The following is a 20252-nucleotide window of genomic DNA, read 5'->3' as shown; positions in this document are numbered from 1 at the left end:
TGGCCAGCACTTTGGTCGAAAGGGACCTTGGGGTTATGGTTAGTCACAGGATGAACATGAACCACCAGTGTAACACTGTAGTCTACAGAGCTAATAGCATACTGGGATGCATTAGCCCAGGGGTTTTCAACCTTTTAAAATCAAAATACCCCCGGTGGCTGTACGCAGAGTGGGATGGGGGGGGGGGGGGGGTGTGCAGCTGGACACGGAGCAGGGAGGCAGGGATGGAGCACGGGCAGGAAGGGATGGAGCGCCGCCGCCTCCCAGGAGAAGGGACGGGGCAGGGCAGCTCACTGGGCTGGAGTGAGGGCAGCAGCGCCCCTCTGCAGGGCAGAGAAGCTCACCAGGCTGGTGGGTGGTGGTGGCAGCTGCCGCATGTGAGCTTTCCCGCCCTGGCCCTCCTCTTGGGAGGTGGTGGCGCTCCATCCCCACCTGCCTGCATGTACCCCGTAGGACCATTCCAAGTATCCCCATTAGCCAGTGCATCGTGAGCAGAGCTAAGGAAGAGATATTTCCTCTCTACTCGGTGCTGGAGAGACCCCAGCTGGAGTACTGTGTCCTGTTCTGGGTGACATACTTCAAAAAAGATGTGGAGAATCTTGAAAGGATCCAGAGAAGGGCCATAAGAAGAATTAAGGGCCTGGAGGACAAACCTTATGAGGAAAGACTGAGGGATCTGGGACTGTTCAGCCTGGGGAAGAGAAGACTGAGAGGGGACTTGGTGGCCATCTATAAGTATGTAAGGGGTGAATATTGGGAACTGGGAGAAAAACTATTCACTATTCAATAGGGCACCCCAGGGGACAATGGCCATAAACTGTTACAGGATGGTTTCAGGTTGGATGTAAGGAAGAACTTCTTTACAGTAAGGGTGACCAGAATCTGGAATAGATTTCCTAAGGAGGTGGTGCAGTCCCCAACCTTGAAAGTCTTCAAGAGGAGACTTTCTGGGATCTTTTGATCTCAGCGGTATTCCTACCCAGAGCAGGAGTTTGGACTCAACAATCTTTTGAGGTCCCTTCCAGCCCTTAATTTCTGTGATTTCCCAGGGATCATTTCATGCCCTAGTGGTACTAGCATTGAATAGAGATAAGTAGAGCCAGCATAAGCATGCAGATGTGCATATGCTGGGATGGTCTGGCAGGGAAGCTTCTGTCTGCCGCAGGAATGTCAGGCAGCAGCATGAGATGAGTATAGACAGGGACCAAGGCTGACTGCTTGAATAATTCTGTAAATTCCTTTTTCGTTTTGTAAAGACAAGCAAACAGTCTTCTGAAACACTACAAATCCTCCACAAGTTTTCAAACAGAATTGCTAGCATCTCTTAGGTTGGTTCAGCCAGATCCCAAAGTCCTCTCAGATGAAATTGATCAGATCAAGCTGATTGGAAGACACTTTTTATAACTCGTTCTTTCCCTATTTTAGCCTGTTGTTGATGTTGATTGTGTTAGTCGGCTCATCACCCTTAACTTTTTTGTGAAGACTAAAGTAAAAAAGGCATCAACACTTTCACTTTCTCATCATCGATTATTAGCTTTCCCTTCCCCCACTGAGTAAGTTGGCCGACTCTTTCCTTGGTCTTCCTCTTACTATAGTTAGAGTATTTTCTTATTACCCTCTATATACCTTGCTAGTTTAGTTGCATTTCATTTTGTGCTTTGGCTTTTCTGATTTTGTCCCTACATGCTCTTGATATTCTTTCAACTCTGTATAAAAAGTTACTGCTTTTCACATAATTTCTTATTGAGTTCCATATCACTGAATGGCTCATGATTTAACTAAGTTGATTCAACTAAATTGATCTCTAAACTTTCTATGTTTCCTTCTTTAATAAATTGCTAACATTACTCTCTAGGCTTTTATATATTCAGCCTGTCACGATAGAAGGACACATGGTCACGCCTGGTCATGCCAACTGTGATTACACATAGTTTTTCACTGTAAAAGTGTTTGCAAACTTTTAAAGGACAACCTCATTGTGTTATTCTGTCATCCTTTGCCAAGCTGTAGCACCTCCAGGGAAGGCTATAGCGAGGTGATATACCTTTGTGGAACAGGACCCATCTAAAAGCAGATGTGGGTCACAGAGACCTCCTGCTCAGAAGTAAGCATAGAGCCAGGATGCCAAAGACATGTAGGAAATATTTACAGAGATGTAAGCAGGTAGGGAGATAGCAAACTAGAAGGGCCTGAGTTCAGAAGAAATTTCTGCAGTTTCATAAAGGGAAACTGAAAATGTCAAACAAATGAAAGTTCATGGACTCACAGCAGCTATCCTTTGTTGTGCTGCTTGAGCTGCAAATCTTGCCACATGGTTTATAATAGGAGAGAAATTTGTTGGTCCATATAGTTGGATCTGAGGCAGTGCCTGCCGATAAGCATCCACAATTCCTTGGACACCTGTACAACAAGAATATCTGACTTACCACAAAAAGTTTTACATTTCAAGTATCTTGCTAATTCTTTTCACAAACATAACAACATGCACAAAGTATTCACAGTTAATTTGTATGTAGAAAGCCATAATGGACAGATTATAAAATAGCAGACGGTGCTATGCGTGGCAGGGTAGTATTGAGTATGTAATGTGCTATTAAGTATGGCCACTGGGAATCTGCAGAGAAAAAGAATGGTGCATGGCAGATTCTTCCCTTCCTACAGTCTTCAATTTTTTTCCCCCCAGACAATGTAATTCCTGTGACTTTATGATATAAGGGAAGTTTTGGAGCAAGATACATTGGTAGGGTGGCCACCATTGTGACATGATTTATGCAAACCCATAAGACCTTACTATTACAATAAATGTATATCAATTTAACTAAAATCAGATTTTAAGTGCAGATGTATGGAAGCAATGCAGATACTCAGGTGGGTATGTTTCCACCAGATTATTCCTTGCTTGTATCAGTTTAGTTTCCTGCTGTCTGCCTGTCTGCCACCCTAACTTAAATTGTGCAGGTGCAATGTCAGCTTAAAGGGGACAGCCTTGAGATCTGCAAGGAAAGAGACTGCAGAAACCTAATGGGCAACAATATTTGCTCCAGGAACATAAACCTGGATTCTAAGAGTGAACCTCTCAAAGGTTAGTTTTCTGTTCATTTCAAAAAAGAGAGAAAAATTGCTTTAGTATTATTGTAGGACATGTTGCTTAGGAAGTCTCTATTCTAAGATATTTATAATCCATTTAAAATGAAGAACAAGTATTAACAAGAGCTCAGAAACAAGCTACTGTTAACAACTTTAGGGAACAGAGAAAATAGCATCAATATTTTTAAGGCATGACCATTTAAGTATTCTGAATATTAACTACCCATATCCATAAACTAAGAGCCCTAACAATTCTGGCAGATGTCTAGCTAGGATTACTCTACAGTGCATTCAGAAAGCATGACTGCAACGCAGGTACACATGTGTGCCTTTTTCTTTAATCTACCTAGCACTGCTAACAAGAACAGTGAAGATGCAAGTGCACAGATTTCAGCATGGACTTGGAACCCAAGTGTTTAACCAGGGTCACCAGCAGCCTTTGACAACCCACAGCAAAACCTTCATTGCTACTGGTGCCCAAATTTGATTAAAGTTAGAACAGATATCCATGTTGCAATCCCACCTAGTAAATACACTGCCAACATGCCTTTTGACTCATGTACTTTGTTTTAACAGACTTTGTTTTAACAGAATTGTTTCAGAAAGAGGAGGACTGTTGTCCCACTTCTGGTTTTTGTTAAGAAAAGGAAAAAATAAAACTAACCTACAATCATCCTGTTAAAGAAATATTATCAATAAAAAGAAATGTTTACCCTCACAATAGGGGTTGTTGGGATTAAAGTTCAAGGCAAATTCATGAGATACCTGGAAGAGAGAACAGTTACAATCATTTAATAAGATGATGACATGCACAAAAGGTGCTGCCCAAATTCTGAGAAGCCTACCTGGAAGTTTGGAGGAACCTGAGCTCCAAAGCCAAATGCCGGAAACAACTTATCTCTGAAAAAGAAAGGAGAACAATGAGAAGTTTATAAGTTTACTAGCCAATTGCCCATCAAGAATGACCGGGGGAGAGGGGCGGGGGGGGCAGGGACGGAGCGCATGCTGCCGCAGCTCTGCCTCTGGCCCTGTGGGCCCCCACTCCCAGGTGGGTGGCCCTCAGTCCCTGCTGACATGGCAGCTCCATCCCTGCTGTCCCCCTCTGCCTCCAAGGAGCAGGGCTGGGGCCATTGTTGTGTTTTTTTTCATTTGCATCTGTTGGATGCTGCGGAAAGGCTGGATCCGCCTCCAGCCCCTTGTGCCCTGCTCCACCCACCATGTCCAGCCCCATGTGCCAGAATAGGGGGGCGAGGCCAGCAAAGCTGGCCTTGCCCTCCTGCTCTGGGCCCTCAGTCCTCACTGTCATGGAGGGAATGGGGGGGGGGGGGGGGGGGGGGAGGCAAGTGGGGCCTGCTTCTGCTCCAGCCCTGTTCTCCCCCATGATGCAGTGGTGAGACTGGATCCACCTCCAGCCCCACGTGCCCGCCCTCCCCCACCCCCCGCGTCTGGCCCCATGTGCCAGAACAGGGGGGCAAGACCAGCTTTGCTGGCCTTGCCCACTCGCTCTGGGCCCTCAGTCCCCACTGTCATGGGGGGGACGGGGTGGGGGACAGGTGGGGACAGAGCCCCATGTCTGGCCCTGGCCTGCTTCTCCTCCGGCCCCGTTCCCCACCCCGTGACATGGCGGCAAGGCTGGATCTGAGGTTAGATCTCTCTCCATGCACGCTCCCCCACCCCCTGCATCCAGCCCTCTGCGCCAGATTGGGTGGGGCAAGGCCAGCGCTGCTCACCCCCCTGCTCCATTGCCAGCACCTGCAAGGAGCAGGGCTGGGGGGGGAGGGGGGGGAGAGCAAGGCCACCACTGCTGGCCTTGCCCCTCCCCCCCCCATTCTGTCCCTGCCATCACAGCGGTACTCCGCTACGCTCCTGGCTGAATGCTCTTGGAACGCTCTGATTGGTTGGTTTAGTCAGTCAATCAGAGTGTAAAAAAGCATTACGGACAGACAGACAAAGTTTTATATATATATATATATAGAGAGAGAGAGAGAGAGAGAGAGAGAATACCTCATTCTCCTCACTCATTCTATCCCATCTTAACTAAATGAATCCATTCACATCGCTGCTTCAGCTGATGAAAGTAAATGATATCATAGAGCCCACTGAAATCAGTGATAGGAAACTGGACTAGAGCAGTGACTCTCAACCTTTTAGACTCAAGGCACCCCTTGTAAAATGCCAGCTCTGAATTCTTACTCTTTATTTTACTACAGAAAAATAATAGAGCAGTTTTGCTGTTGCAATTAATTCAGAAAGATCACAACTATGGATTTCTATTTGAAATCTCTGGGTTTATCTTGTGAATCATGTTTGCACACCTAGTAGAACTAACATTGCGTAGCACCCCGCAACATCCTTGAAAGGATATCAAGACACTGCATAATGCAACACCACCCTTGCTGATAATCACTGATTTAGAGATTTCAAGTCATGATGAATCAACCACCACCCTTGGTAAATTGTTCCAAAGGTTAATTATTCTCAGTATTAAACATTTACACCTCATGTCTAGTTTAAGTCTGGCCTAAGTTTGCCTTCTACCCACCCAATCCTATTATATCTTTTTCTGCTAGATTAAGGAAGTTTCTGCCATCAGAAACCCACTGTTCCCTCTATAGTTACTTAGATTGATCAAGGTATCTTTAATCTTCTCTGTAATAAAAGTTAATTCAGGGCTGTCCAACTTCTGAACAGCCAGGGACTGCATGCTGCACAAGTCACATGCCACACACATCATTGGTCACATGCCATGCAGGGTGTCTGGGACATGAGCAGCACAATCCCCTCATCACGAGGGCAGTATGAGCCCCCTGGCTGCCATGTGGATTGCAGGTTTACCGGGTCTCCTGCCCCAGAGACCCTGGCTGTTAAAGCAGCAGGAGCAATGTGGGGAGTGGCAACCAGGCATGATCCTGCAGGATGGCTGGTAACTCAACACAGGTCACAGTTGGACAATTCTGAGTTAAGGAATACAGCCAATTTAAGTCTGTTATTGTAAGACAGCCTTTCCTGACAGGTAGCCATTCTACTGGCTCTTCTCTGAAGTTTGACTCTTCTCTTCTCTACTCAACATTGGTGCGGCTGCAGCTGGAGTATTGTGTCCAGTTCTGGGCACCGCACTTCAACAAGGACGTGCTAAAGCTCGAGAGGGACTTATGATCAGGGACTTGCATGGCAAGCCATACGAGGAGAGGCTGAAGGATCTCAGACTCTTCAGCCTAAAGAAAAGAAGGCTGAGAGGGGACCTGATGGTGGCTTACTGCTATATCAGAGGCATACATCAGGGGCTCGGTGAACAACTGGTTCACCAGGGCACCCTGGGGGAAAACCAGAAACAAGGGCCACAAACTCCTGGAAGATAGTTTCAGGCTGAACATTACGAAAAACTTCTTTACAACTAGGGTGTCCAGACTATGAAACAAGCTCCCCGCAGAGGTGGTGCTATCATCTACCCTAGAGATCTTCAAGAGAAGACTGGACGGTCACCTGGCTGTGGTCATCTGACCCCAGATGTCTTTCCTGCTCATGCAAGGGGCTGGACCCGATGATCCTTCGGGGTCCCTTCCAGCCTTATGATTCTGATTCTATGATTCTATGTTTGTCAACATCTCTTGTTTTACTGTTTTTTTATATATATATATATATATATATATATATATATATATATATATATATTCAAGGCCCATTTCAAGGTACATTTGATGACATGAATTAGGTGATTTAATAAGTCACTGATCTCATATTCAGCTATTTCATAGTGATAGTTAAAAACCAATCCCAGGCATAAGGAAATAGACTTTTGTCCAGTCCTACTCACCCAGAAGGATAATTATAACGTAGATCAGGGGTCAGCATCCTATGGCCTATGGACTGGATCTGGCCCAGGAAGAGACTGGATCTGGCCTGTACAGCACTCTGGCCAGAGCAGCATAGGAGACATCTCCAGGGTCTTACTGCCTGCCATATTTATTTTATTTCCTTTGCTATTGCTGAGGCCGCAACCTCAGGGACCTACCAACTGCTTTTTTCCCATCTAATCCCTCTGCAGCATCTGCTGATTGCTGGTGGGTGCAGAGATTTGCTGCCTGCAGCAGAGGCTGGGTCACAAGGTTTGCTGACCCTTGATGTAGACTGTGAAAGAACTCCATCCCAGCTTCCTGTTTTAGGGTTTTTTTTCCCCTTTCCTTTTTCTTTGTCCTCTCAGATGTCTGTCAACCTGGTTGCCCTGGGTTACTGCATACATGATCTAGCTCAGGTATGAGGGTGTGGATTTAACCTCTCTACTGTTTTGAGCTCTGACCTCATGACATGGGGACAGGGGCTTAAGCCCATGTCACGCCATCAGGTAACTGTGATGTTTTTCAAATCGATTGGCCGGCATCAAATGACACCAATCCCTGACTGGGTCCAGGTGGTGAGGTCAGGAGGCTATTTAAGAGGGTCTCTGCAGGAAGATGACAAGTGGGCATTTTAAAACACACACAGAAGCTTGGACCTCTGCAGTTCTCATTTGCTGGATCAGAAAGTGAGTAACTTACCAGAAATTGAACTAGGAATTTACTTGACTGGAATCTAGTTGCATATCAAAAGGCTACCAAGCCACTTTTGTTTGCTCACGGTTATTCTTTTGCTACTTCTCTGACTTGTACCCCTCCCTATGCCTACCCTCTCTACAACAAAGCTATCTGATATAGCCAGCCTTGTTGTACATACTTGAGAGATTGGGCAGCTCTTCTTGCTCCCTTTACTTGGCTGACTAAGGAAGGCTACTTTCTATGCTTCAGGCTATAAGAAGCACCTGGATATATCCTGCTGGGGTTAAGCAACCCCTAGGTCCAGAGGGTCTGTGTATCACAGGTGGCACAGGGCCCAGACAAAGACCTGAGTCTGGTCATGGCAGCAGTACCCCAGGCTTGTGGGTGTGCTCAAGGAAGGGGGTTGGCCATAAGTCGGCGCCCCTGAGGAAGTACTCAGAACCTGGTTTTTGACTGGGCGCAGTGAAGTAGGTGGCTCAGTGCAGGAGCGCTCCCTACTGTCCTGCCACAGGACTGCAAAGAAATTACTAAAAACATTGGCATAGAGAGAGAGCAGGCAAGCACTCATTCCCCACTGAATTAAGATTTGGGAAAACAGCGTATTCAGACATGCAATGCATCTTCAGCAATAAGGGATCTGAAAATTACAAAATAAACTGTAATGTGTTATTGCAGATGCTTAAGAATTCTTGTACTTTTCAAAAACCTGTGGTTGGATCAGCTAAAAAACCTGTTACATACGTGTCATAATCTTGGACCACATTCCCTACACTCCAGATGGCAATCAGGTACTCGTTTATCCCATTTGGACTGATGAAGTGAAGAGAATCCGGTGATTTTGGATCTCCATTGGAACCAGTGAAGTCTATACCTACCTGATCAAGAAGAGAAATACAGCAGATCACTGAATCATTACCAATGTCATAAGTGAGAGAAAAGAAAATTATTACACCCAATAACAGGGTTAGCTAGCCCAATATTAGCACACTTGTAGATTAGCACCATGCCTCCACAACACCATCATACAAGCACTTTCTTACTCCCTGGCTATCCTATATATCTGTGCTAACACACCCTTAGGACACAAGCAGGTGATGGTGTGCCCATTCCTAGGAAATGGCAGTTTGATCATTATTTATTTAAACAGAGTACTTGGAAAGAAAACATATAAGTACCTCTCTACCTAGTAAGCATAGAGCTACAATAATGATTAAAAATAAAGAAAGAAATTACATTTTTCAATTTTTTACAATCCTAATAATCTCTCAGAAATACAGATATTAAAGAGGAAAGAATTTTTCATATAAAACCTCATAATTATTATGTTATTTACATATGAAAACAAAGCAGGCAAGCAACTCACTGTAAAATTAATCTGGCAACCTCCCATGATATAATCCAGGAAAGAGTATTCCATTTCAATCTAAAGAAATAAAAGCTCATAGTTACACCTCCTTCCAAAAGCATAAAAAAGATCCTGGTGGTTAAGAAAAATCTCCTTACCTTGCAAGATTTTATTATAACAATGCCAGAGTTCTTGTACTTCTTTTTCTTTTGTTTCTTCTCAGGATGAATACATTCAAACTCCACCTGCAGGATGCAAGGCAAAGAAGAACCAAATTGCACAGAGAACTGAAGCAAGTTGAGTTTAGAAACTTAAATCAGAACCCAAAGAGCCCAAATCCCACTTTGCTCCATTTTAAACCAGGCCCCCAATGAAATTAATAAGATCATTAAACATAGATTCAGTAAACAAAACTAATTTAGCTTTTGTGACATCTCTGTTTTAAAAACTAGGTATATTTAAATAGTCAGGCTTTCAAAAGAAGATAGAGATGTACAAAATGTCCTTCAGTGAGTGCCTAAAGTACATGGCCAATTACCAATGCACCTGCAACAATATGCTTAGATAGCTATGTGTGTTATCAGTTAATTTTTTTTGCACGCCTAATAGTTTTAAATTCTGTTATAAAAAATCCTTCACACTGGATGGATAAATATCTGGAACAGGTAGAATCAGTACTATGTAAAACAGAGATCAGTAACCTATAGATTGAAGGTTGTATCTGGCCTGTGCAGCCATTTGATCCAGCCTGTGGACATGCGGCTTCAACAGCTGGATTGACACAGTTTGAGTGAGATGCAAGAAGGAGTATGGAGTGGTGGCACTAGGACTCAGCCATCACTGCCACTTTTCCCAACAGCAGCACATGGAAAGCACCTGCTTTTCCCTGCAGCAGCAAGGGGCTTCAGCATTAGTTACTTTCCCCTTCTGCAGTAGGTACAAGCACCAGCTTCAAACACTCTCCCAATGTTGAAAAAAGTGATGGGGGGTGCTTTTCCTGCACAGCCACTGGGCAACGTGGTGGCAGTGGCTGAACCCTAGTGCCTGGCCCCTGCAAGCTGGCCCACCTCTGACCCAAGCTGCATCAATCTGGCCCACAGCCTGAAAAGGCTGCTGACCCCTAATCTAATGGTTTAAAATAGTACTCCTCTTCTTTCTGGGCCTGTGGGCTGGATGCATGACCTCACACACTAGATCCATCCACGGAGTGACCCTACATGCCGGTGTGACTCCACGTGTTATCCACCCCACAAGGTACTCTTTGGTCTGGAACTTTGGTGGCAGGGGAAGAGTGGCAGCATTAATTGCCATGGCTGTGGAATTTGTAGTAATTAATCCTGCCACCACTCCCCACCACAAGATTTCTGAACCTTTGGGATGCTCCACGGGCCAGATGACATGGCCTCACAGACCAGAAGTTGAGCACCACTGGTTTAAAAGCTTTGCCACTTCAACATTACACTGATAAGTTGCTGAACATCTACAGTGCCTCATATCTTGGGGATGGGAGCAGTGGCAGTTAGACATATAACAGATTTTTAGAGGAACTGGAAGATTTGGCAGAATCCTGAAATTTAATCTAAATTTTTTAGAAACATTTTGCTGTTAAAAGTTAAGCAGGATGGTCCAAGTGCTTGTAGACTGTTGCAGAGTTAAGCAGATCATGGAAAGATCTCAAGGAACCATGAACGGCATGTGCCCCCTGTGGCTGGTGGGGGCATGGCTGAGATGGTGGCAGTGGGAGCACAGTGGTGGTGGTGGGAGCTCGGCAGCGATAAGCGCAGAGCTCCCGCAGACGCTGCCGGCACTGTCCAGGGTTGGCGACCACCCACAAGTGCTGCTGGCAGCAGCGGCAGCGGCCAATGGGGATAATGGGCCTTTTTGCAGGGTGTACCGCCACACTCAGGGGGTGCACGTGCACTCATGTGCACCCCCTATGCGTTGCCCCTGCATGGAACGCTCCTACATCAGCAATATGATTAGTGGGTGCATCTATACATGATATTAATGCTATAAAGGCTTACTACACAGTAAGGCTTTGGGAGCAAATCTGCTCCTACCCTGCTCTAGCCCCCTGCAGCAGCCAGGGGGAGCTCCAGGCTCCTTTGGGGTGCTAGCCTGGTGCCTGGCAGGGGGTATGGGGCTGGGCCCCATGTGCACAGGGCCAAGACAGATCTGCCACCTGCAGTGGCAGCTGTCTCCTTGCCCTGTACACATGAGGAGGGGTCCTGATGTGCATGGAGCCAGGAGACAACTGCTGCTGCAGAGCTCTCTCAGTCCCATGCACATTGGGACAAGCCCCATTCCCAACAGGGCCTCTCCATGTGGCCTGGAGTTGGCCAAGAGTTGTCTTGCTTCTGGGACAGTTCCCAGCCAGCTCTGGGCTGGGTAGAGATATCCCTGAGCAACCTAGGGCTGGATGGGAGTTGCCCCAGAAGGGGGACAGTTCCTGACTAGCCTGGGGATGCTCAGGGAAATCCCCACCTAGCCCAGAGCTGGCTGGAAGCTGCCCTGGACCAGAAGGGACAGTTCCCAGCCAGACCCAGGCTGTGCAGGGAAGCAGGGAGCTCTTAAGTCCCAGTGCTGCTCAGCTCCTGCTTCTGTGGGGAGCTGGGAGCTAAGTAGCAGCAGAACCGGGGGAGTTCGCCATCCCCTATGGCACCCTAGTGTTAGGACTGACAAGAAGCAAATTTGCTCCCAGTCAACATCTACATGTGCTACTGTGCAGTATCTACTGTGCAGTTAGTTTACTACCTGTATTTATAGATAATAGCTAGCTGCACAATAAACTAATTTACTGCACAGTAAATGGTATGCATGTGTAGATGCTGGTGCTTTGCAGCAGATTAGTCTAGAGCACAGTAAAATATTTCATGTAGCCATTCCCAGTGTGGCATTATCTGGGGAAGTGCATATCCTCAGAGTCACCTTAATGCAACCTAACAGAGGAGGAAACCAGCCATGCAGTTTTGGCCTTGTAACACAATAACTTTAGGCTGTTTCTGGAGCTCTTAACCCCTGGACTGGCTGTATGTTAACACCTTTTAAGTGGCTTAAAGCGCTCATTATTTGTCTTAATGTTACACCACTCCAGGGCAGCATTATCTGTAATCTGCCTAATTTTGTTCCTGTTCCATCAACTTGTGGCAGCTCTCCGCAGCCTTTTTGCCCAAGTTAAAGTCCTCCAGTATCCCAGGAGGCAGTGGTGCATCCAACTGCTGCTCAGAACAGCTCTGCTCTGGTGCCACTCCACTGCCGCTTACGCAGGTTTGCTCTGCACCAGCTGGGAACAGAGTCAGTCTGACTGGCAACTGGGAGACAGTGCCCCCTCCCACTGCTGCGTGGACAGGCTTGCTCTGCTCCTGACGCGATCTGCTTCCTAAGAGGAGGTGATATGTAACATAACCATTACTGATTTAATCTCAGGCCATCCCCACCCAACTCTTGATAAGCAAGGCTGTTGTTTGCAGACTGACAAATCAGGGAATGCCAAAGAAAACCTGAATTAATTATTTTTCCATGTGTCACACATTTCTGAGTTGTTAAAAAAGTGGCTGCCAAGCACTCCGCAGCTGCAACACTTGCTCTGCCCAGCAAGTGCCGTGAGCCTGTCCTTTCCCTCGCTTCTAGTCCCTTGTCCTAGTGGCAAGTCACAGCTGTGCAGGTCAGGAACAGTCAGATAAGTTTTTTTAGCCTTACATACAACTGCTCCACTAAACCAAGCAACACTAAGCTGATTAAGATTTGTTTAGGTTACAGCATAAGGTCTAACAAGGCCCTCTGTCTCGTAGTCTGGTCTGCTTATCTCTTGATTGTGGGAGGGTATACATTCAAAGGGAGCAGGCGTGTTAGGAACTCTGATCAGGCAAGCTAGCCCGGGCTTAGTACCTAAGCAGCCATACCTACAACGTTACCAGTTAATGAACTCTGTCCCAATTTAGGAACAGCGAGCATCCTGATTGGCTTCTGGGAGAGCCACTTAACCATTTAGTCCCCGCTGAGACAGTGGGTTTCCAGGACAGTCAACAGCTTTGACCTAGTCTGCTGTGGGAAACCTCTTGATTCCTCCTTTCTCTGGTGTTCCTGGTTCCTGAATCTGGTTTCAGCTTTCCCCTGGATCTGGCCTCAGATTTCCCCTGTAGATTGGTTTCCTGGTTCCTGATCCCTGGCTTGACTCAGTGCTCAGACTTTGCCCTGTGAATTACCCCCTGGCTGTGGTAACCTAGATGCTGGTTTTCTGGATTCTGACCCCAGCTTGTGTTGTATATGGTGCTCCAGTTTCTCCGGATCTGGTAATTGGCCCCCAAACCCTCAGCCCACCCTCAGAGATCCAATTCCTGCCCCCAGCTTCCTATGACTCGGTCCCCTAACAATGAGAAGGAAGAATCTTGGCAGGAAGACAGAAAGCACAAGCCTAATTTCCCTTGTAGGTGCAGCGTAAGATAAGAGATGGACCAAGATCTAGGAGAGAGCTGTTCCCTGTCCTATTTGTCTTGGGTGGCTCACCCTATTTTCTTCTCCCCTAGTTCTGGTTTCACAATGAATTGAGGAAATGGGTTGAAGAAAAGGTCACATACTTCCTCTAGCGTCATGAAGTCAACTCACCCATGCAATCAGGACCCTTTCTGACCTGTCTCCTGGAATCTGCTCTGAAGGCATGAGAACAAGAGACAGAAAACTGCTCTGCTTTCACCCAACGTGGCAGAGACAGAAGAAAGCAAAGCTGCTGAAAACATGGCATCAGGGAACTTCAGAACCAGGAGAAGTAACAGATCAGTTTTCTCTGGGTGAAGAACTTTTTTTCTGAAATGTGTTTAGTACTACACAAGGTACAGGACAAACACAGTTACAACAGAATGGGGAGTAGAAAATCTATATTGCAAGATTATAGAATCCCTCTCAAACAGCTGAATAAAAGGGGAGAAAGAAACAGCTTACCAAAGAACCATCATGTGCTTTCTGCAGCTGAGACAGGTTAGTTTCAAAACTCCCTATCAAGTCATGTGAGCCATCACTATCATAATCTGTACAATGTACCTGAAAGGAAAGAAACAAGAGGCAATAGACAAGTGTATTCTATCAGAAAGAAGAACTGTTGGCTACAAAGGACCAACTCACGGGATCATAATAAATTCTAGTTTATTGGACTGGATGCGACGTTACCAATAAAATCATAAATGCAAACTTTGACTTATGGGTGGTACTGGTCACCTTAGCACATACACACACACATGCACTCATTCATTCAGACCCATGTAGTATAGTGTGTAGTAGCTGCTGTAGTGATTGTGAGCACTGGTGTCAGTATATCTACCTATCCAAGGCCCTGGAATCTGCTGTTGATGGTCAGCTTCCTTCAAGGCGATGTCTTCTCCAGAAAGGGGTTGCCTGCTTGTCCTTCCGTCTCGGTAGGTCAGGTGCTGGATGAGAGGCTGCCACTAAGGGTCATGCTTCACTGCCTTTTATCCTTTTCTGGCAGACTTGTGTGATCCCCCAGCATCATGGCTACCCAATCCGGAGGTCACGGTCCCACTCAGGTCTTGAGTAGTACCTGACAGCTGTTAGTCACAGGGGTCTCTGCCTGCTGGTACCTGAAGTTTTAGGAGTCCACCCTTGACTTTTATTGGCTGTATTGTTATGGGTTACAGGAATAGCCCATAGGGCGAGTGCTCAGTTTCAGGAATCAGTTCTTTAGATTGATTAGCTTAAAATAGAGTTCCTTTGGCTAGGCTATTGTCTGCTGATGATCATCATTCACTTGCATTCACTCAACAGATTATATCACTTCACAATTACAATTTCACTGCAGTTTTAACAATGGTCCAGGGTGTAACTTCATTCTACAGGGAGTATATTCCTTAAGAGTTTAAAAATATAACATAAAATACAAAATGCCATGGTAAAGATGAGACAGATGAATATAAAATGCACTGTGAGAAATAGATAACAATGCAATGTGAGGTAGAGAGGATCAAAGGCTACTGGGGACAGTAAGTGAGTTAGGTTCGCACAGGATATATTTACAGCCTTTGCAGTGGATATTTTAGTTCTTTTGTTTTCTTTAGTGACACTGAGCTTAACTGATATGTAGATTTAGTTTCTAGGTTTCTCCTACAGAAACCACTTCAGCTTTCTGGCTTGCTCCGAGCCTTGCCACACCCATACAATGTGTGCGCTAGGTCTCTGCCAAAACTGAGAGGGAAAAGAAATGCCCAAAATTTGGGGGGGGGAAGAGGTGTTTGCAGACAAGAAGGGGCTTCTGTTATATCCATGTCCAGAAGGGAAATGTACTGCTCACCACGATTTCTTGCTTCCAACAGCTTTGCAGTGATGAAATGAACTCCCTTATCAAATCTGAATTAGTACTGTCATCCGCATCACTAACTGAAACCTGACAGTAAGAGAGTGACTCAAAGTGAGTCCTGATTAGTTTGAGATATAACTTCTCAATCTTTTAATTATCATGCAAAAAAACCTAAATCATACAGAAAGCATAAAGTTTCCTTCATCCAAAATCTCTCCTTGATTAAATGTGATAGGATGTAGAACTGAACATTATTATGCAAGTCCAGAAGTATAAATGCGAGTTTAATTTTGTACACAAAACACAACTAGATTAGAGGAAAGGAACAGTAAGCATGCCACACATACCCACAAATACACTTTCTACTTATTAAGATACCAGAATGCAAGTAACTGAATTGTAAACAATTAAAAAACAATACATATAATCAGAAGCTTTTCCCTTCTGCTCTAAAACAAAGTCCACTTAGAATTATAAACCTATCATCCTTCTAGGGTCTGGCTTTAGTAACTCAGAATGAATACCATCACAATAGCCTTCCATCAACCTCAAATTTTCCAAACATTCCTTCTCAGGTCCTTCCACTAAACATTCTAGATCAGGGCTGCTCAGCCCCATCCTGTGCCTTATCTGCCCTTTGGGCCCCTCGCCCCGATCTGTGAAGAACCCTGCAGGACATGGCCACATGCACTAGCCCAGGTGCACAGTGCCTGATCTGTGTGTGGGGGGCTGGGGAGAGATGGTGCACAGGGGCCAAGAAGGGGGCAGCATGGAACTCGATCCAGCCCAGGGATCAGCCCCACACTATTCATTTGACCCACGGGGCCAAAACTGTGAACACCACTACTCTGAATGAAGATGTCAAACTCTTTGGAAAGGCCAAATTCCACATTATAGTCCAGAAAGCAAAGTGCACATTCAGGATTACTATGCATTTTCCATAAATATCAGTGGGAAATCTAGGGTAAAAAAAAATCAGGGTAAAATATTGCCTTTATATAACAAATAATAGTTCCATTAAGAATCAAATTTTCAGTCAGCCTCCTGAGTGTGAAAACATGCTCACTTACATGACCATAGTTATTTCTTCCCATTATTTCTATTCCTTCCCTCATCCTCTTTTTCTATTTTCCTCCCTTCTTTTTATTTCCATCCTCTAGCAAACTCCAGTTTCCACTTTGGGCATCATTACATACCTTCCATCAATCCATTAGTTGGTGAAATCCACCAGGTTAATACAGGCAGTCCTCAGACTTATGATGCAACTGATTCCTGAAAACTGTGTCTTGAGTTGAAACGTCATAACTCGGAACCAATTTTCCCATAGGAACAATGTTATAAATGGGGGATTGGTTCCTTTACGACCAGCTGGTAAGTCTGATGTGCTGGGGGGAGGGAAGGGGCGTGGGAGGTGCAGATCAATGCCCTTACAGCGAGGGAAGGATTGGGGCTGGGGCAAGTGCTGCCCAGCCGAGGTGGGGGGCAGCTCCTGACGCTGTGTACTGCCAGGAGGGCATAGGGGAGGAGGCCTGTGCCCCTGAATCTGCACGAGGCGGGCGGGGCCAAGGCTGCGTCGGGCTATGCTCCAGGCAGGCAGCGGAAGGCGCTGGGAACAGGGGCTATGTCCTCTGCTGCTTGCCTGGGCAGAGCTGGGCAGGCACAGCTGCTGTGCTGCCTCTGGACAAGCAGCAGCAGGAGCCACCCTGGCCTCCCCATGCCTTTTGGACAACCCGTGGCTTTGTCCCGCACCCCCATGCCCTGCCCTGCCCTTCCCTGGCTGGGTGAGTGGCGGCAGCGGCAGGGCATGGGGGGGAGAGGGGGTGCCCCCAGATTGGGGACAGGGTGGGGGCAGTGCGGGGGCTGCAGCCACCTGAAAATTTGCCGTAGCCCCCCTCACTGCCAGCCCGGGGCAGCCCCAGCCCCACCTGCCCTGCGCAGATCTGGGGGCACATGCCCCACCATGCCCTCCCAGACCAGCGGCACACAGTGGAGGGAGCCACCCCTCCACCTCCCTGCAGCCCCTTTCACCCCAGCTGGGCAGTGCTTACCCCAGTCCCAGCCCCAATCTCTTCCTCGCTGTGGAGGTGCTAATCTGCCCCACCACACCCCTTCCCTCTCCCTTCCCCTTCCACCACAACTGACTTACCAACTGGACGCAGCTGTGTCAAGCATCGTAAAGTCGAGACCCGTGTTGGAACCGCAAAATGGTGTAAATTTATAAAGGTTGTAAGTACCGTTCGTTGTAACTCCAAAAGTCGTAAGTCGAGGACTGCCTGTACTGACATTTAAATCATCATCAAAAAACCAAATGACCAGCCTGAGAAAATAACGGAGGAGATCTCAACACTGAGCCAAAAAAACCCAAACTCTGTTGGGTTTAATAAAGGGGTGGGCAATTATTTGGGCTGGAGGCCTACTTGACAAGTTTTGGTGAGCTTTTGAGGGTTGCACACATAAAATTAATGGTGTTTAACAACAGCTATACTTAAAAATTGTTATGGCTTTTATAATATAAACTTTATACTATAAATGCTATACCCAGTTTTCTGCACAATATCACCATATTTCTACACATAATTCTAGAAAATGTTCCCAAATTACAACACAAAATTACCAGTTTTCCACATAAATCTCATTTCCACACATTTCCAGAAAAAGTTCTAAAATTACCATACAATTTTCCAAATATCCTATTTTCAAAAACATTTCCACAAAACATTTCTCAAATCACCACAGACAATCACATTGCCAGTTTCCACACAACTCCCCCTCCACTGCCCAATGCTGTGGCAGTGCCCAGTGCTGGGTCCTGCCCGTGGACCCCACACCTCCCACTCCAGCTGTGCCGCCACTGACCTGGTACAGGCTGTGCTGCACCCTCTACTACAGAGTGAAGCTGCGCCATGTCCACCACTGCCTGGAGTGCAGCGAGGCCACTACGGGTTGCCTGGAAGTGGCAAATCCATATGGGCGCAAGGCAAGCAGTGGGGTCAAAGGCAAGCAGCGTGGAGCAGCATCCTGTTGGCACCGGCTTTGTGGAGCACAGGCTCATATCCATCTGCTGCTTGGCCCTGACCTCCGGTGCTCATGGGAGCTTAGGGAGGAGTGGACAGGGGCTGTGTGCAGCTGGGTTGCCACCTATTTCTCTGCAGGACATTTCTTGGCTGCTTTGCTGGCTCTGTCCACACTCTTCCTGCCACTGCACGTGGCTGCTGCAGACCACACCTGGAGCTCTGCTGCCCTCCTGTGGTCAAGGGCAGGGGTGAAGCATTGGGCCCTGCTGCCCTCCACTGGACAAGTGCAGGCATAGAACCGATGTCTGAGAACCGCCTCCCTTGCCAGATTCTCTTCTCCCAGCTCTCCATTGGCCAACATTCAAAGGGCGGCCAAAGGAAATGGTACAAAGACACACTCAAGGTTGCCCTCAAGCACAGAGACATCAATACCAATGGCTGGGAGGAGCAAGCTGCTGACCGTTCAGTGTGGAACCACCTGGTCCACCAAGGTGTGTGCCACTTCAAGGCCCAGTGACTCGATACTGAGGTGGAACAGAGGCGGTGGAGGAAGGAGATCAATCTGGGGCTACGAATCCCACTCCCCTGTGCAACAACATGCCCCCATTGCCAAAGAACGTGTGCATCCAGAATTGGGCTCCTCAGTCACCTGAGGACCCATCAAACATGACAGACATCATCCTCAATTTCAAGGAACCGCTGCCACCGCCGAGTAAGGCCACACGCAGTTTTCCATCCTTCATGTCATTTTCACACTTAATCAAAATAACAACATTTATGCTAATTAATGTGATACAGGTCTCCCCAAAAGTTATCTGTGGGCTGGACAGAATCAATTGGCAGGCCAGATATGGCCCTCGGGCCATATTTTGCACACCCCTAGGTTAACAGTTCATATCAGGAAGATTCTTCTCACAGCCACAAAAGACACTTTGAAGATGTAAACTGAGATTCTGCAAAATCTGAATATGCTCTGGGGACCTCTGTTATAACACACAGATCAGATCTTACCTGCAATCTGAGCATTTGACAACACAACTTCTCTAAACAGAAAACCACCCCCATCTGCTCTATATATGGATAAGAAAGGAACCCAGGGAGTAATTACAATTCATTCACTCCTTTTCATAGCATGCTCATACCAGCTATTAGGGTAGGGAGTTGGAGACAAAACACTACTAAACTATTATAATGATTTAAAGGAAATCATCTTAGGTCTGCTTTTTACCTGAGGAATACAATGTGTGCAATACACTGTGCAATACAAAGGTGTGTGAATTTACAAGTGCGCTCAGCCTCAATTTCCAGTGCGTAATTGGTGATTAGTGGTGGCTAAGGAAAATCCTATCCCTCCATGTTTGAATGCCTTAAAAACCATTAAAATATTCACTTTTGTAGTACATCATCATTTTAACCTTAACACTAAATCATAAAAAGCAGCAAGTGGGAACTAGCAAGATCTACCCACATTTTGCATTTAACCATTTTTCAGGACTCAAGCATTATGATAGGATCACACTAACACCCGAATCTTCTTTGGCAGTCAAGGATGATTGTCTTCCATGATTTCATAAAAGACACCTGTGTGTGACTCTTAATGTGGAGAAGGTGCTGCACATCAGCTTCCACCTGGCTCTTGGCAGAATGTGACCTTGATCTCATGGCAAGACAACTGGGGATCTTGTTCTCCTGCAGCACTCATCTGCCTTCGCAGCCACTGGGATTCTAACATCTTCTGCCTGCTCTGCCGTTGAGAACTTGTAGACCCATGGTTGGAGCCTGAGAAGGCTTATTATAGTGGCAACCTGTATTCACATCATGTCACAGCACAGTCAAAGGATATATGTAGCTTTTCAGGAGGGAAAGCCATCTGCTGTCTTCACTACATCCTGATGGTGCTGCCACTGCTTGTTCCGCAACTGCTTATTCATGAGAATTATCCCTGCTTATTTCACAGTTAACTTTCCCTG

The 20252-nt window shown here is 46.4% G+C and overlaps 1 protein-coding gene across 5 annotated transcripts in view; it reads right to left on the bottom strand.

Annotated features, from left to right (window-relative positions):
* The window catches only part of CPNE1 (copine 1), an 87579-nt gene that overhangs the window by 11044 nt on the left and 56283 nt on the right, over positions 1 to 20252 (bottom strand). For 4 of the 5 annotated variants that reach the window (XM_014598369.3, XM_014598371.3, XM_059733319.1 and 1 more), the window contains 7 exons: positions 13903 to 14001; positions 9123 to 9209; positions 8983 to 9042; positions 8361 to 8494; positions 3933 to 3987; positions 3801 to 3852; positions 2267 to 2400 (listed from right to left, as the gene is read on the bottom strand). In XM_014598369.3, the coding sequence (XP_014453855.2) occupies positions 2267 to 2400; positions 3801 to 3852; positions 3933 to 3987; positions 8361 to 8494; positions 8983 to 9042; positions 9123 to 9209; positions 13903 to 14001 (621 nt within the window). The remainder of the gene's footprint in view (positions 1 to 2266; positions 2401 to 3800; positions 3853 to 3932; positions 3988 to 8360; positions 8495 to 8982; positions 9043 to 9122; positions 9210 to 13902; positions 14002 to 20252) is intronic. The other variant, XM_019485572.2, reaches the window with a different exon arrangement.

This window comes from Alligator mississippiensis, chromosome 9 (genome assembly GCF_030867095.1).
Source record: "Alligator mississippiensis isolate rAllMis1 chromosome 9, rAllMis1, whole genome shotgun sequence".
Lineage (NCBI taxonomy): Eukaryota > Metazoa > Chordata > Crocodylia > Alligatoridae > Alligator > Alligator mississippiensis.
This window is presented reverse-complemented; position numbering and strand designations above follow the sequence as displayed.